The sequence below is a fragment of the Prionailurus viverrinus genome, chromosome C1 (assembly GCF_022837055.1).
Source record: "Prionailurus viverrinus isolate Anna chromosome C1, UM_Priviv_1.0, whole genome shotgun sequence".
NCBI classification, from domain to species: domain Eukaryota; kingdom Metazoa; phylum Chordata; class Mammalia; order Carnivora; family Felidae; genus Prionailurus; species Prionailurus viverrinus.
Window position 1 is genome coordinate 131,233,279 of NC_062568.1, and position 17,653 is coordinate 131,250,931.

Sequence of the window (17,653 nt, forward strand, 5' to 3'; positions counted from 1 at the left end):
AAGGGCTCTCCCACTCGAGAATGCTGACCGATCCTTTGTTTCCCAGCAGCATGTTTACAAAGGCATTTAACCAGGTCTCTTTCCTTCTTTCTTTCTTGAAATAAGCTCCTTTACCTCCCTACATCTTTCCTCACCCAAGGGAGATAATCTATCATATACTATGATCTCCCCGTAGCTAATCCTTTTCCAGTAACTGCTTCCTACTCATTCTTCAAGATTAGTTCCTAGAGTACCTTTTCCAGGCTTCCCTTTCTTGTTGTGCACCACTGCTGTGCAGAATGCCATTTTATCTGCCATTACTGTACACTGTATTTATATGTGTTACCACACTGAATAGGATTGCTGATTTGTCTGCATCTGTGAGAGTCTTGAAAGCAGGGATTATTTTATTAGCAATAACACCTAGCACCATTTTTTTTTTTTTTTTACAAAATAGGTACTCAATAAATGTTTGGTAAATTTATGGATGAATGGAACTCTCATTGTGTGGTTATGAACATTTCTGGTGTATCCAATACTTGATCAGTGATGAAATAAAAGAATATTTTTTCAGGATTATCACTGACCAGAGCAGACCACCAAAAGCATTTTGATTTGAAATTCCTTCTCTAGGTCCTCACATTCATATAGAATTGATAACTTGTTAAATATCTAGCTATTCAAGGGTAATCTTTACAAAGAATATTATTTCTTCATAGTGTTTCTCAAACTTTATATATTAGAATATAATGTATGCTGGGTTTGAGTTCTCATTATAGTTTATAACCTATACTTACTTTGCCTATACGCAATCTAAAAATGAGTTGACATCATACTTTTAATTGTAGTAAATTAAGTTGTTTCATAATTTCCACAGTATGATACCTGTAATATTAATCATACCAAATCATCACATTACATAAAGTTAATCATTCAAATGATCATCATTACTGCATGCTATAGCACTCTATTTTTATTTCACTCAGCATCAACCATGTATCCTCCCTGAATATGGAGGTAAAAATCAAAGCTAAGAAGGTTTTTCTTATTTTCCTAATGTCATGGGAAAAGAAAGTAACAGTTTGTTTTATTGAACCTCAAAAATGAAACCGTACAGGTGTTTCCTCCTTCATTCCCTTGGGTAATTATTGGTGGAGATAAGAACAAGAGAGGCTTATATGTTTGTTTGAGGTACCAATTATCCCTCATGAGAACAGGCACCATTGAACAAATAGATAAATATGTGTGCCATGAACAGAAGTTTTCATATACCAAAACTACCGAGTTGCTGATTATTAATGATCATTAACATTAGGTATTAAAAAGCACTAACTGACATCTGTGAACTACTTAGCACAGAAGGCTGATTAATTTGGACAATAAAATATTAAGACCCACTGCATGAGTTTGGTCACTCTGGCCCCTCATTTTCTCATGGCAGTGTAACTGACAGCTGAGAAAGAACATCATTTACTTTTTATTTCAACCTCACAACATACAATGCTGTGGCCAGGTAGCATGTCTACTGTATGCCCAGTGTTATACTTGCTTCAGGATGGGTGTTTAGAGGCCACTGAGTCCATATACTACTAGTTGGTTGTCCGTTCTTTAACTTGAATGTCCTCCGGGTTTTCATAATAGTCATTCTTGGTAAACAAAATGTTATTAAAAGTCTACTATGTGCTAGCCATTTTGATGGAGCTGAAATCCACTTGATGTCCTTCCATGTGGCATATTGGCTAGAGTATATTCTGATTTGCCAGGCATCTGTTTGACATTCATCTGCTTGTATTCGTCATTTGTTAAATACTTTAATATCACTCCTTGACCCTGGGGATAGGAAGTTAAATAAAATATTCTTTCTGTGTTCAACGAGTTTTTTAAAGGATTTACTTACTAGCAAATAAATTTATTTTAAATCCTATCTTAATTTTCCATTTTTAAATCTTGAGATTATGTGTTCTGTGTCTCTACTATCCACTTTATGAAGTAATACTTCTTTGTTCTAAACTTAAACTTTCTCTGGATTCAAGGAGTTGCCATTAGTTCATTTACAATATTGAGTCCCTAAGTCCATCACTTGGTTTCTATATGTCATAATTTTATTGTACTTCAAAACTTACTTAGAATAGGAAGCTTGATTCTCTTCTTCCCACTGAGGGCAGCCTTTATCAGGCCAACTCCTTGACCATTAATTTGCCTTTGAGTAGATCCTTTCCCGTTCTAATTAACCTTGTTTTGAGATTGAACAACTAGAACCATCCAAAGCTCATTCTTTCAAATATGCCACAATTGCTGTCTTTGTAGATTAATGAATATCACCCAGGATTTTGTTCAGCCATATCAGGATTTTAACCAGGTTTTATTATTCCTCAGTATATGTTTGGTTTCTCTGAACCTCAGGTTTTCTTCTTAGCAAGGAAATAATGCTTCTTCTCACATAGGATTAGTTGTGAGTGCAGCAAACAGCAGAGTGCCTGAGGTTGGGTGCTAAGGCTGTAAATCATGATTGATACCCATTCATGTGTTATTGGCTTTTTGAGCCACAATAAGGAGAAAAACTTGGCTTGAAACTTAATACTTAAAAAATAATAATAACTGATATATGTGTCATAAACATATCTTCTGTGTGAAAATTAAAATGAGCCATATGTAAAGCACTTAAAAGAATATCTGCTCTATAAGTATTTATTTATTTATTATCTGGCTAGACAGATTTCTTAAATAGTGAAAGTAAATTCCTCTGTTGCCCAGAAATAATTCAAAGGATATATCACTTGACACATGACTTTACGTACTTTGAATTCTCATTTTCCTAATACTTCCCTGTTGACTGAGATAAATCTTACCATCTCAAAAAAATGTTACCATCTTAGCTTTTCTTTTCCCAATATCAGTACTTTCCAAATAAATACATATGTTAAAGTGATATCTTCCTATCTTTCCTTTAAAAGGTTTTCCATCTCTGGGGTGCCTGGGTGGCTCAATTGATTGAGTGTCCGACTTCAGCTTAGGTCATGATCTTGCAGTTCATGAGTTCAAGCATCGCGTTTGTCTCTGTGCTGACAGCTCAGAACCTGAAGCCTGCTTCAGATTCTGTTTCTCTCTCTCTGTCCTTCCCCCACTTGCACTGTCTCTCTCTCTCTCAAAAATAAATAAATGTTAAAAAAAATTTTAATTAAACATAAAAGTTTTTGCATTTCTTGCATAAAATGAAAAATCTAGCTACTTAATAGCAAAATGGCAAGAAATGGTCTGATTTATGTCTGCTGCCCAATAGTATACTCTTACACATTTTAGAGAATATAAAACGTCAAAGTTCAAAAGCAAAATTTCAGAGTAGTCTTTTGTGGGGGCCAGTGTTAATACTCCTCAGCTTTTGTGCACTGTTAGATATCTGTCACAAATACTGAATATTTAAATACCAGCTATCAATGCTAGTGCATATGGGAAATTATGATATGAGCTGAGGATATATTAAAATACAGTTTCCTTGTGATCATAACTGTATATAGCTTTTAATCCCTCAGAAGTCAAAACCATGGTAAAAATACTACTAAAGCATGTTCAAGCATTAAGTCATTGGTAGTCATTTTTTTTTAATTTTGATTTGTTCGCAGTGTCCAATTTTGTTTTTATTTTTATTTTCATTTTATTTCTTTATTTTTAATTTATTTATTGTTTAATTTACATTCAAATTAGTAAACATATGGTACAACAATGATGTCAGAAGTAGATTCCTTAATGCCCCTTACCCATTTAGACTATCTCCCTTCCCACAACCCTTCCAGAAACCATCTCTTTGTTCTCTATATTTAAGAGACTTTTATGTTTTGTCTCCCTTCCTGTTTTTATATTATTTTTGCTTCCCTTCTCTCTTCCCTAGTTCATCTGTTTCATATCTTAAATGCTTCATATGAGTGAACTCATAGGTTTATCTTTTTCGGACTGACAAATTTTTCTTAACATAATACACTCCAGATCCATCCATGTAGTTGTAAACGAAAGATTTAATTCTCTTTTTGATTGTGAAGTAATACTCAATTGTGTGTGTGTATATATATATATATATATATATATATATATATATATATATACCACATCTTCTTTATCCATTCCTATCGATGGGCATTTGGGCTCTTTCCATACTTTGGCTATTGTCAATAGCACTGCTATAAACATTGGGGTGAATGTGCCCCTTCAAAACAGCACACTTGTTTCCCTTGGATGAATACCGGGTAGTGCAATTGCTGGGTTGTAGGGTAGTTCTACTTTTAATTTTTTGAGGAACCTCCATACTATTTTCCAGAGTGACTGCATTAGTTTGCATTCCCACCAGCAATGCAAAAGATATCCTCTTTCTCCACATCCTCGCCAACATCTGTGGTTGCCTGAGTTGCTAATGTTAGCCATGCTGACAGGTGTTAGGTGGTATCTCATTGTGGATTTGATTTGTATTTCCCCAATGATGAGTTATTTTGAGCATTTTTTCATGTGTCAGTTGGCAATCTGGATATCTTTTTTGGAGAAGTGTCTATTTGTTTCATGTCTTTTGCCCATTTCTTCACTGGATTATTTGTTTCTTGGGTGTTGAGTTTGATAAGTGCTTTATAGATTTTGGATACTAACCCTTTATCTGATATGTCGTTTGTGAATATCTTCTCCCATTCCACTGGTTGCCTTTTAGTTTTGCTGATTGTTTCCTTCACTATGCAGAAGCTTTTTATTTTGATGAGGTCCCAAATACTTCATGTTTGCTTTTGTTTCCCTTGCCTCTGGAGATGTCTTGAGGAAGAAGTTGCTGCAGCCAAGGTCAAAGAGGTTTTTACCTGCTTTTTCCTCTAGGATTTTGATGGCTTCTTGTCTCACAGTTAGGTCTTTATTCAATTTTGAGTTTATTTTTGTGTATGGTGTAAGAAAAGTGGTCCAGGTTCATTCTTCTGCGTGTTGCTGTCCAGTTTTCCTAGCACCACTTGCTGAAGAGACTTTATTCCATTGGATATTCTTTCCTGCTTTGTCAAAAATTAGTTGGCCATACATTTGTGGGTCCATTTCTGGGGTATCTATTCTGTTCCATTGATCTGCATGTCTGTTCTTGTGCCAGTATCATAGTGTCTGGATGATTACAGCTTTGTAGTATAGCTCGAATTCTGGGATTGTGATGCCTCCTGCTTAATTTTCTTTTTCAGGATTGCTTTGGCTATTCGGGGTCTTTTCTGGTTCTGTACAAATGTTAGGATTATTTGTCCAACTCTGTGAAGATTGCTGGTGTTATTTTGATAATGATTGCACTGAATGTGTAGATTGCTTTGGGTAGCATCAACATTTTAACAATATTTTTTCTTCCTATCCAGGAGCATGGAATCTTTTTCCATTTTTTGGTGTCTTCTTCAATTTCTTTCATAATCTTTCTATAGTTTTCAGTGTATAGATGTTTCACCTCTTTGGTTAGATTTATTCCTAGGTATTTTATGGGTTTTGATGCAACTGTAAATGGGATCAATTCCTTGATTTTCTTTCTGTTGCTTCATTGTGGGTGTATACGAATGCAACCGATTTCTGTGCGTTGATTTTATATCCTGCAACTTTGCTGAATTCATGAATTAGTTTTAGCAGTTTTTTGGTGGAATCTTTTGGGTTTTCCAAATAGAATATCATGTCATCTGCAAAGAGTGAAAGTTTGGCCTTCTCCTGGCCAATTTGGATGCCTTTTATTTCTTTGTGTTGTCTGATTGCAGAGGCTAAGACTTCCAATACTTGAATAATAGTGGCAAGAGTGGACATCCCTGTCGTGTTCCTGACCTTAGGGGGAAAGCTCTTAGTTTTTCCCCATTGAGGATGATATTAGCAGTGCATCTTTAATATATGCTTTTATGATCTCGATGTATGATCCTTCTATCCCTACTTTCTTGAGGGTTTTTTATCAAGGAAAGGATGCTGTGTTTTGTTAGATGCTTTCTCTGCATCTATTGAGAGGATCATATGGTTCTTGTCCTTTCTTTAATGATGTGAAGTATCACATTGATTGTTTTGCAGATATTGAACCAGTCCTGCATCCCAGATATAAATCCCACTTGGCCTTGGTGAATAATTCTTTTAATGTATTGTTGGATCTGGTTAGCTAGTATCTTGTTGAGGATTTTTGCATCCATGCCCATCAGGGAAATTGGACTATAGTTCTCCTTTTTAGTGGGGTCTTTGTCTGGTTTTGGAATCAAGGTAATTCTGGCTTCATAGAGAGAGTTTGGAAGTTTTCCTTCCATTTCTATTTTTTGGAACAGCTTCAAGAGAATAGGTGTTAACTCTTCTTTAAATGTTTGATAGAATTCCCCTTGAAAGCCATCTGACCCTGAACTCTTGTTTTTTGGGAGATTTTTGATTACTAATTCTATTTCTTTACAGGTTATGGGTCTGTTTAAATTTTCTATTTCTTCCTGTTTCAGTTTTGGTAGTTTATATGTTTCTAGGAGTTTGTCCATTTCTTCCAGATTGCCCATTTTATTGGCATATAATAGCTCGTAATATTCTGTTATTATTGTTTGTGTATCTGCAGTGTTGGTTGTGATCTCTCCTCCTTCATTCTTGATTTTATTTATTTGGGTCCTTTCCTTTTTCTTTTTGATCAAACTGGCTATGGGTTTACCAAATTTGTTAATTCTTTCAAAGAACCAGCTCCTGTTTTCATTGATCTCTTCTACTGCTTTTTTGGTTTTAATAACATTGGTTTCTGCTCTAATCTTTATTATTTCCTGTATTCTGGTGGTTTTGGGTTTTATTTGCTGTTCTTTTTCCAGCTCTTTGAGTTGTAAGGTCAGGTTGTGTATCTGAGACGTTTCTTCCTTCCTTAGGAAGGCTTGGATTGCTATATAGTCCCCTCTTATAACCACTTTTGCTGCATCCCAAAGGTTTTAGGCTGTGGTGTTATCGTTTTCATTGGTTTCCATGTAATTTTTAATTTCCTCTTTAATTTCTTGGTTAGCCCATTCATTCTTTATTAGGGTGTTCTTTAGTCTCCAAGTATTTGTTATCTTTCCAAATTTTTTTCTTGTGGTGACTTCCGAGTTTCATAGTGTCATGGTCTGAAAATATGCACAATATGATCTCAATCTTTTTGTACTTGTTGAGGGCTGATTTGTGTCCTAGTATGTGATCCATTCTATAGTTGTTCCATGTGCACTCGAGAAGAATGTGTATTCTGCTGCTTTAGCATGAAATGTTCTGAATGTGTCTGTTAAGTCCATCTGGTCCAGTGTGTCATTCAAAGCCATTGTTTCCTTGTTGATTTTCTATTTAGATGATCTGTCCATTGCTGCAAGTGGGGTGTTGAAGTCCCCTACTATTATGGTATTATTATCAATGAGTTTATTTAAGTCTGTGGTTAATTGATTTATATATTTGGGTGCTCTCACATTTGGAACATAAATGTTTATAATTGTTAGGTCTTCTTGGTAGATAGACCCCTTAATTATGATATAATACCCTTCTTCAGCTCTTGTTACAGTCTTTATTTTAAAATCTAGATTGTCTGATATAAGTATGGCTACTCCGGCTTCTTTTGGCAACAATTAGCATGATAGATGGTTCTCCATCCCCTTATTTTCAATCCGAAGGTGACTTTAGGTCTAAAATGGGTGTCTTGTAAACAGCATATAGATGGATCTTGTTTTCTAATCCATTCTGTTACCCTATGTCTTTTGATTGGAGCTTTTAGATCATTGATGTTTAGAGTGAGTACTGAAAGATATGAGTTTATTGCCATAGTAATAGTTGGAGTTTCTGGTAGTGTTCTCTGGTCCTTTCTAGTCTTTGTTGCTTTTGGTCTTTTTTTTTTTCATCTTTTCTCCCCTCAGAGACTCCCCCTTAAAATTTCTTGCAGGGCTGGTTTAGTGGTCACAAACTCCTTTAATTTTTGTTTGTCTGGGAAACTTTTTATCTCACCTTCTGTTTTGAATGAGAACCTTGGTGGATAAAGAATTCTTGGCTGCATATTTTTCCAATTCAGCACATTGAGTATATCCTGTCACTCCTTTCTGGCCTGCCACGTTTCTGTGGATAGGTCTGCTGTGAACCTGATCTGTTTTCTTTTGTATGTTAAGACTTTTTTTTTCCCTTGTTGCTTTCATGATTCTTTCCTTGCCTGAGAATTTTGTGAATTTCACTATGATATGCTCAGTTGATGGTTGGTTTTTGTTGAATCTAATGACTGTCCTCTGTGCTTCCTGGATTTTGATGTCTATGTCTTTCCCCAGGTTAGGAAAATTTTCCACTATGATTTGCTCACATAAATTTTCTACCTCTTTTTCTCTCTTCACCTTCTTGGACACCTGTGAGTCTGATGTTATTCCTTTTTAATGAGTCACTGAGTTCTATAATTTTTATTTCTTGCTCTTTTGCCTTAGTCCCCTGTTTTCTTCTGTTTCATTATTCTCCATAAGTTTGTCCTCTGTGTTGCTGATTCGCTGCTCTGACTCATCCATCCTTGCTGCCATGGCATCCATTTGAGATTGCAGCTCAGTTTTAGCATTTTTTATTTCATCCTGACTAGCTTTTACTTCTCAGAAGGGGATTCTAATCTATTTTCAACCCCAACTAGTATTATTATCATTATTGTAAATTCTGGTTCAGACATCTTGCTTGTATCTGTGTTGCTTAAGTCCCTGGCTGTCAATTCTTCCTGTTCTTTCTTTTGGGGTGAATTCCTTTGTTTCATCATTTTGTAGGAAGAAAAGGAATTAATAAAGAAAAAAAATTAAAATTAAAAAATTAAAAGCAACACAAGGAAATAAAATAAAGGATGCTAGATCCTAGGTGTGTTTTGCTCTGGTTGTTGAAAGAAGCTTGATAGATTAGATAAAAAATGGAAAGAAAAGAAAAAATGAGAAAAAAAAAAGAATTAAAAAAGGAAGACTTTTGACAATAGGAAAAAATTAATACAGTAAAATAGAATAAAATGAAATGATGAAAATAAAATACAATTTTAAAAATTTACAAAAATGTAAAACATAGATTAGAAAAAAAATAAAGAAAAATATTTTAAATACAAGTGGAAAATAAGTTTTTTCTTTTTCTGTATTCAAAACTAGGAAAAGAAAAATTAAAAAGAATTGAATGAAATGACCAACAGACAGAATGAAGTACGATTGAAAGTACATCTGTTTTCCCATAGAAGTCAAGCTATAAAGCACTTTATAGTCCATATACTAAGCAGGTGGAGAGACTTGTGTTTTTCTAGAGGCCTTGACAAACCCTAGTCAAGTTGGGCAGGGCTTAGTGTAACACCTTCCTTCTCCACTGGATGGTGCTGCTTAGCTTACCTGGATGGATTGCTGTGGCATGTGTAGGTGTGTATGCGCATGTGTGGGAGGGGTGACCAGCTACCCAGTCTCTAGTATCAGAACTCTGTGCTCTCCATGTCTGGCAATCAAGCACCCCTCCTTTGTCTCCAGCTTCCATCCACTCCCTGCTTCTACACTGTCTGTGACCAAGCTGTCAGGCTGCCAGGTGGCACCTCTATCCTGAGTTTTATCTCAGATGTGGTTCTGTTTCCCAACCCCTCACTTCTGAGGAACTGCAGCTTTGACCTGCTTAGATCTTCTGGGGGTGGGTCTTGCTGAGCAATGGCTGGGTGCCAACCCACTCCCAGGAATGTTCTCAAGACCATGCTGCTGCCAATGACCAGAGACTGTGGCTGGGTGGCAGCCCACCCCAGAAAAAGTTCACGCAATCTTGTAGCACTAGAGCTTCAGGGTTTATGGAAAATCACAACACACACCTAGTGCCAGGCTTCCCACTTAAGGTCCTTGTTCCAACACCAGTGAATGTGGTTGTTCTCTGGGGTCCTCTGGGACCTTTGCCTGTGGGCAGGCTGCACAGTCTCTACCAAATGTCCTCTCAGCAGGGGAACTGCCTCTCCCTGTGTGCCCCAAGGACCCTTGGAGCTCGCTCTCTGCTCCTTGGTATTCGCCCTTCCCACCAGAGCTTTGCCAGATATCGAACTGTGGAGTTTCAGACTCTGCATTCCCCTTGTTTATAGAGTCTTAATGGAATTTAACCGTCTCTTTTCTCCTTTCTCCCTTTTTTTTTCAGTCCCTGCAACTGTTCCCACTTTTCCACTTTCTCTGTAGCTGCTTTTGGTGGGGGGTTGCTTTTCCCATACTCTCCCCCCATCTCCTTCCTCTCTTTGCAAGCAAAAACAGCTCCCTACCCTCCATGACTCCTCTCTCCCCAAGTTCACCTCTCCATGCTGCATACCTGCTGAGTTCTGTGGTTCAGTTTGTCAAATTGTTGTGTTAATTCTCAAATCAGTTTTTTAGGAGTGCAGGATGGTTTCGTGTTGATCTGGCTCTATTTCAGGGACAAGAGATGCAAAAAAACCTTCCATGCTGTTCCACCATCTTAGCCCCTCCAAATATGGAGGAATTTCTTTAAACAGAAAATAAATAATCCCAATTTTGTTTTTAAATTTGATGCCAAATTTTCCAAAAATTATATGAGATTATCTACAGAGAATAATAGATACTATCTAAGTATTAAGAGACATAAAAAGTAGAATGGGACAAAATAGATCCTAAATCAGTCTGAGACACGCTCACAATACGTGCAGCATAGTTCAGGATTTTATTTCTGCCCTTTGCAGAAAAAAGTACTATTTTAAATATGTATCATGTATTGATTTATTGAAACCATAAAAACTTGTCATTGTTATTCAATCAAGTTTGGAATTATCATTAAAATTTAGCATCACTTGGCAGTTTTGAAGCACAATAAACTGGTTTATATTGATGAGTTATAAGGTGCTACATAATGTAAGTGTGACAAAAGTGACACAGGAAACCTATCTTCTTTATGGAGCCAGATTTGTTTTGTAATTAGAACTATTCAAGGAATACTTTGCCTTCTAGAAATCATACATTTTATTTTGTTGAAAATTAAAACAGTGTCTAAAATTCTTTGCCTTTTTCTTTCCCTTTTTTTTTTTTACCTTTGCTCTTGGGTCACCTTTCTATTGCATTCATAATCCTATTGCTAAGTGGTATTGAATAGTTTGAAGAATGATTTTCAGGGGAAAAGTGAATTCAGAAAATTTACTACAAGTGCACCTGGGTGGCTGAGTGTGTAAAGCATCCAACTTTGACTTAGGTCATGATCTCATGGTCCATGGGTTCAAGCCCCACTTTGGGCTCTTTGCTGACAGCTAGGAGCCTGAAGCCTTCTTTGCATTCTGTGTCTCCTTCTCTCTCTGCCCCTTCCCAGCTTGTATTTGGTCTCTGTCTCTCTCTCAAAAATGAGTAAACATTAAAAAAAATACAAAAAATTGAATCTACAAATAAATAGTATTTACTTGCACTTTCTATATGTTAAGTTTTGTTTTAGGTGTTTTACATTTCTAAATTGCTTTAAATAACACCACATACTAACTAATTAGGTTTTATTTCCATTTTACATATATGAAGGCTGAAGATCAGAGAGATTTATTTAGTGACTATCCCAAGTAAGCATTAGAAGCCAGTTTCAAACCTGATTCAATTCCACTTACTCCTAATTTTCCTGTCTAAACAGTGCACAGTTTAAGATCCATTGTTTTGATACTTACTACCCACAATATACCTAATATCTAGTATTTTTCATATTGGTAATCTCTTAATTTATAAAGAAAAGGGAAATATTTTACAATAATAATTTATGTGGTCCAATTTTTAAGGCTTTAAAGCCAATATTCAAAGCATAAATAAGACATAGGCTGAATAGCTTTGTGCCAATATACAGGAATGACCAGTGTTTCTCAATTTTGTTTTTATTTTTTTAAGTTATCCCTTTAGTGAGTCTTCGTAAACTTTTATTCCTAATTAACCCTCCCCAATACACACACACACTGTAAATTTAATAATATAGATATCCTGTATATTTGTTTATATATTATTGCTCTTATGGGGGGGAGTTATCACAAATTCAGTTTTGACATCTAAGATTTTTTCCTTCTTCAAGAATTAATTTTTGCGGGGCGCCTGGGTGGCGCAGTCGGTTAAGCGTCCGACTTCAGCCAGGTCACGATCTCGTGGTCCGTGAGTTCGAGCCCCGTGTCAGGTTCTGGGCTGATGGCTCAGAGCCTGGAGCCTGTTTCCGATTCTGTGTCTCCCTCTCTCTCTGCCCCTCCCCCGTTCATGCTCTGTCTCTCTCTGCCCCAAAAATAAAAAAAAATAAACGTTGAAAAAAAAATTAAAAAAAAAAAGAATTAATTTTTGCTCCCTTATGGATGATATTACTCTCAAAAAGAATGCATGGTATAGACCAACTAAGTTCAGACCCAGTCAGATATAATCTGATAAGACCATGGTTCACAAATTGTCATTTCTAGACCAGCAGCATAGCATCACTTAGGACTTTGTTAGAAATGCAGATCCTGGGGCGCCTGGGTGGCGCAGTCGGTTAAGCGTCCGACTTCAGCCAGGTCACGATCTCGTGGTCCGTGAGTTCGAGCCCCGTGTCAGGTTCTGGGCTGATGGCTCAGAGCCTGGAGCCTGTTTCCGATTCTGTGTCTCCCTCTCTCTCTGCCCCTCCCCCGTTCATGCTCTGTCTCTCTCTGCCCCAAAAATAAAAAAAAATAAACGTTGAAAAAAAAATTAAAAAAAAAAAGAATTAATTTTTGCTCCCTTATGGATGATATTACTCTCAAAAAGAATGCATGGTATAGACCAACTAAGTTCAGACCCAGTCAGATATAATCTGATAAGACCATGGTTCACAAATTGTCATTTCTAGACCAGCAGCATAGCATCACTTAGGACTTTGTTAGAAATGCAGATCCTGGGGCGCCTGGGTGGCGCAGTCGGTTAAGCGTCCGACTTCAGCCAGGTCACGATCTCGCGGTCCGGGAGTTCGATCCCCACGTCAGGCTCTGGGCTGATGGCTCGGAGCCTGGAGCCTACTTCCGATTCTGTGTCTCCCTCTCTCTCTGCCCCTCCCCCGTTCATGCTCTGTCTCTCTCTGTCCCAAAAATAAATAAACGTTGAAAAAAAAATTAAAAAAAAAAAAGAAATGCAGATCCTCAGGCCTCATCTAATCCTATAGAGCTAAAAGTTCTGAGGGTGGGTCCATGCAATTAGTTTTAACAAGCCCCCCAGCTTGCCAAAGTTCTGGAACCACTGATGCATGCCAAAGTTTGGAACCACTAATTATGGACAGAGTGCCCAGAAGTGGGTCTATGATTTGATCACAACATAAAGCAAGTCACTTTATGTCTCAGTTTTTCCATCTTGTTGGTGCCAGACAACTCCTTGTATGGAACCTTACACAAACAACCTTCTTAATCTCACTTGTCAGGGGTCCTACTAAGAACCCACCTGTCTTCCATGAGGGAGGGAAGGAATGAGATTTGACAATCCCTCATCCACTTCAGTAGTACAATTTTTGAAAAATACACTCAATATACTAGTTAGGGTTACATTGACAAAGGCCTGGATCCCCCCCCCCAAAAACAATAAATGGAAAAATAAATAAAAAGTAAATATTTACATTCTGTCTTGATAGGCATCCCATTATGGGCATGAAAACAAAAACCAGGGTGTCCCATTTTATAGCAGAATAAATGAGGTAATAGATGTGGATTAACTGGGAATTTGTCAAGAAGAACATACTTGTTTCTCTTTCTTAAATTTTTCGTTTGCATTTTTACAAAAGTAAGATTAAATGTTATTTGTTTCTTGATCCCACAGTTTCTCAGTCTTCTTTCCTCTACCTACCATTTAAATCATGCACTTGCAGAGATTGGCTCACCCACTTGATTGACTTTTTTCCGGTTTAGATATATGCAACCTGGTAATGATCAGAAGTATTTAATTTCATATGTGGCATGATTGAAAAGAGAAGTTAAGCCTACATAAATGAAAGCATATGGAAAACCAGACTTTTGCTACAGGCAAAAACTTTATATGCCATCAACCATAGGGTATGGTGTCCCTAAAACTTGAGAAATATCTTGTGATGCCATTCTCTGTAAACTTCCACATGACAACTCCAGTCTATTTAAGACTCCCTTGAGTCAGTGATTTGCAAAATGTAAATAGCTGATAACTGAACATCAGCTTTGGTGAAAGAAAAAGCTTTATGTTGATTTAAGCATCGGAAGCTGTAGCATGTATAATTGAATTTAAAACCAAGTATTCAATGGAGAAGAAACATTGTCAATTTCTCCTCTGTTCTGTTTTGTTTTAGGTGGAGCTTGCTAAGGAAAAAAGGTGTGAATTTTTGCCTTTCCTGTCTCCACGGAAGGTTATAGTAAAAGGAGGGAGAATTGTTGCTATGCAGTTTGTTCGGACAGAGCAAGATGAAATGGGAAACTGGAATGAACATGAAGATGAGCTAGTCCATCTGAGAGCCGATGTGGTCATCAGTGCCTTTGGTTCAGTTCTGAGTGATCCTACAGGTAGAGTTCTCGGGAGCTGAAATGCATTATGCAATTGTCTGTTATTTCAGTGCCATAAGAATTTCCACCTTTCAGGGAATTGTTTTCCACTTTAACATTCATTTTCTTCTTCTAGTATGAAATCCAAGCAATCTTGATTTAAAAGGCTTAGAAATGGCATTTAATGCTTATACAGAATTATTTTTAAAGTGGTGGGGATTGAAAATAACATTAATCTTTCTTTTAAGCTGATAATCAAAATACATAGTCCGTTTTGTAATAAACGTTTGCCTGTTTCCTCTGTAAGAATGGCTTTTCTTCAATTAGACCTAGAGTAAGAAAATGTGACAGAGAAGTTGTAACCGCCAATCTTCAATGATTCAGACAAATTAAGACCTAATGAATAGGCAAAAATAGAATTCATGTGTACTACTGTCCTCATGCCAAGCCATCGCTAGAAACATCAAAATTATCAAATTAGAAAGTTTGAATTCCTGTCACTTCATCTGGATGGCATAAATGGACATGCTAAGGAAGAAAAAAATGCTTTTAACAGAAAGATAAGAAAGGGAAATGTCTTATATAATATTCCAAGTGAGCAATAAGTTAATCAATTAAGAGTATTTTGTGTTATATTTCCCCCAAACCCAGTGTTTTTGGGGCTTATTGTAGATGAAAGCATAGGTACCTATGTTCCTTTATTTTGCAAATTCTTTACCTTTTAATACACACTGTTTAAATGATTAACTCTTTTATTTACTGAAAGTAAAATAAAAGATGTTTTTCTAAGACAGACATTCATTATGAGTAACAATAACAGCAAAAAAAATCTAAACCTGACAGATCCTATGACTCCCTACTATATCCATGCTAAAATTACATTTTGTGTCTGAAATAGGAAGAGATATATGCAAGCAAATGTGCATTTTTATGCAGCAGATAAGTAAAAAATTCAACCAGTCATCAGGATATTTTATCTGCAGGACATCAAACATCTTGGTATTTGGAAACATCCAGATGTTTAATGTCATCAAGATAAATGTTTTCAAATAGCTGGATGATGGCCCGAATTTGTCACTTTTCATCTAGATGTTTATGTGATATGTAGACACAGTCATAGTGTGGTTTGTTTATCATTAACTGCGTTCAGGAAAAGAGAAAAAAGAAAAATGCATAAATTATATTCTATCATCTAAAGAATCATACTGTTCTTACTACTCGGCACATCACCAAAAACTGAGTAAAAAGTTGAGTCATATTTAACTAGCAATTCTGTTGATGATTCACTTATCAAAAACTAATTTATCTTACCCATCTAAATTTATGTTTCACAACTGACATCTCTAACTAACATTAAGAAAAATGTATTATTTCCTAAACAAACATAAGTAGATATGACTCACAAGATCATAGAAAATAGCTTTTGCTTAATTTACTATTTAATTTTTTTAATGTTTATTTATTTTTGAGAGAGACAGAGACAGATAGACAGAATGTGAGTTGGGTAGGGGCAGAGAGAGAGGGAGACACAGAATCCGAAGCAGGCTCCAGGCTCTGAGCTGTCAGCACAGAGCCTAACGCAGGGCTTGAATCCATGAACCACAAGACGATGACCTTAGCCAAAGTCGGACGCTTAATTGACTGAGCCAACCAGGTGCCCCTTAATTTAGTATTTAAAATATGAAGTGTAAGAAAGTTTGAGTCTAGTGATTTTTATTTGCAAAACCATTCCAGAATTTATTTATGTATTAATTTATTTATGTATTTTATTCCAGAATTTACTTGTATGTTTCTCCCCGTATTTCACATATACTACCCATATACATTAGAGAAATCAAGGAAAAAAATGGTCTTTCGCTTTCCTTTCTGCCCCCTCCCTTCTCCTGACATGAAATAAATAGAAATAAATTAATCCTTAAATAGAATTACCTGTGCTTTCAGGGCCTTTCAATGTTTACGTGAATAAGAAGCTACTTTCCAAGTGAGAGGGAAGCTGGAAGAGCTAGAAGGTTAGATAGCATTCATGCCTCTCTTCCCATCAAAATGTTTTCAGAACTGTTTTTTTGAATGGAAAACATTAAAGAAAAGGGGAAAGGGCATCAGTAATTGTCAGAATTTTACCAAGAAAAATATAAAAAAATTTACCAAGATCTTACCCAAGATGATAAGACTTTTTTTTCTTTTTGAGATCTCAGTGAACAGGGAAATATTAGGAAAATGAGAATTCAAGGTAAGTAAAGTCATGTGTTAAGTGAAATATCCTTTGAGTTATTTGTGGACAATGAGGAATTTACTTTCATTATTTAAGAAATCTTAGGTAAAAAAATAAGCTATTCATGTCTCCCTCTTCTACCCTAAATCTTGTTCCATTCTCATACCTATGTGATGATTTATGTGTGACATTTTTGTGATTATCACATATGTGATACTATGTGATTTAATATATTTATTTCTAACACTTAAAACATTGACCTGCCTTCCCACCCCTCTTCTTCCTTCCTTCCCAACCTCACTTCACTTTGCACAGGCTTCAATGGACTACATGCCAAATCTATGACATTTTTTCTGCATTATCATCCTATTTTCTGCATTTGACAATGTTAAATATTTCTTTCTATTTGAAATCCTCTAAGTCACCTAACCTTTCTGGGCTTCAGTTTCTTCCTCTATTAAAAAGACAAGCATAATAAAACCTTATCCCCCTATCTTTCCGGACTGTTATCAGAATTAAAATAATGTGAAAGTGCTGTAGAAATGTAGCACATTATTATTGTTTATGGACACCCCATTTTCTTGTGTTTTTTTTTCTTTTAACTATTCCTCTTCTGAGCCTATCATTGAGTGCTTTTCTTTCTCTAGCATATTACTTTTTAGTACTTTTCCAAAGTTCAGACTTTATCCATTTTCTCTTAATGTATTTATTCCTTCATTGAACTGATTGTATCATTAATTCATTTATTTATTCATACACACATTCCTTCCTGTAAGAAATACTTAAACAATTTCTATGTGCAGGTTGAGGCTAGACTTACAGTAGACACTACTGCACTTCTGTGTGACTGGATCCCAAATCTCTTTCTCCATTCCATGCCATAGAAGACATTTCATCCTTTATTATATGCCCATACATGTAACAAACATTTAGTGTCTAATGAATGCCAGGTACCAAGATGTATTTTGGAGAGTGCAAAGATGAATGAAGTATTCCTTCTACTTAAAAACCTCACAAACTGGGGCTGGAGGGAGACCTTTAAACAAATAATTATTTTACAA

General features: G+C 36.1%; 1 protein-coding gene across 3 annotated transcripts in view; it reads left to right on the forward strand.

Moving 5' to 3' along the window:
* Positions 1-17,653, forward strand: part of DPYD (dihydropyrimidine dehydrogenase) — an 864,530-nt gene that overhangs the window by 401,176 nt on the left and 445,701 nt on the right. For all 3 annotated transcript variants that reach the window (XM_047871842.1, XM_047871843.1, XM_047871841.1), the window contains exon 11: positions 14,191-14,401. In XM_047871842.1, coding sequence (XP_047727798.1) covers positions 14,191-14,401 — 211 coding nt within the window. The remainder of the gene's footprint in view (positions 1-14,190; positions 14,402-17,653) is intronic.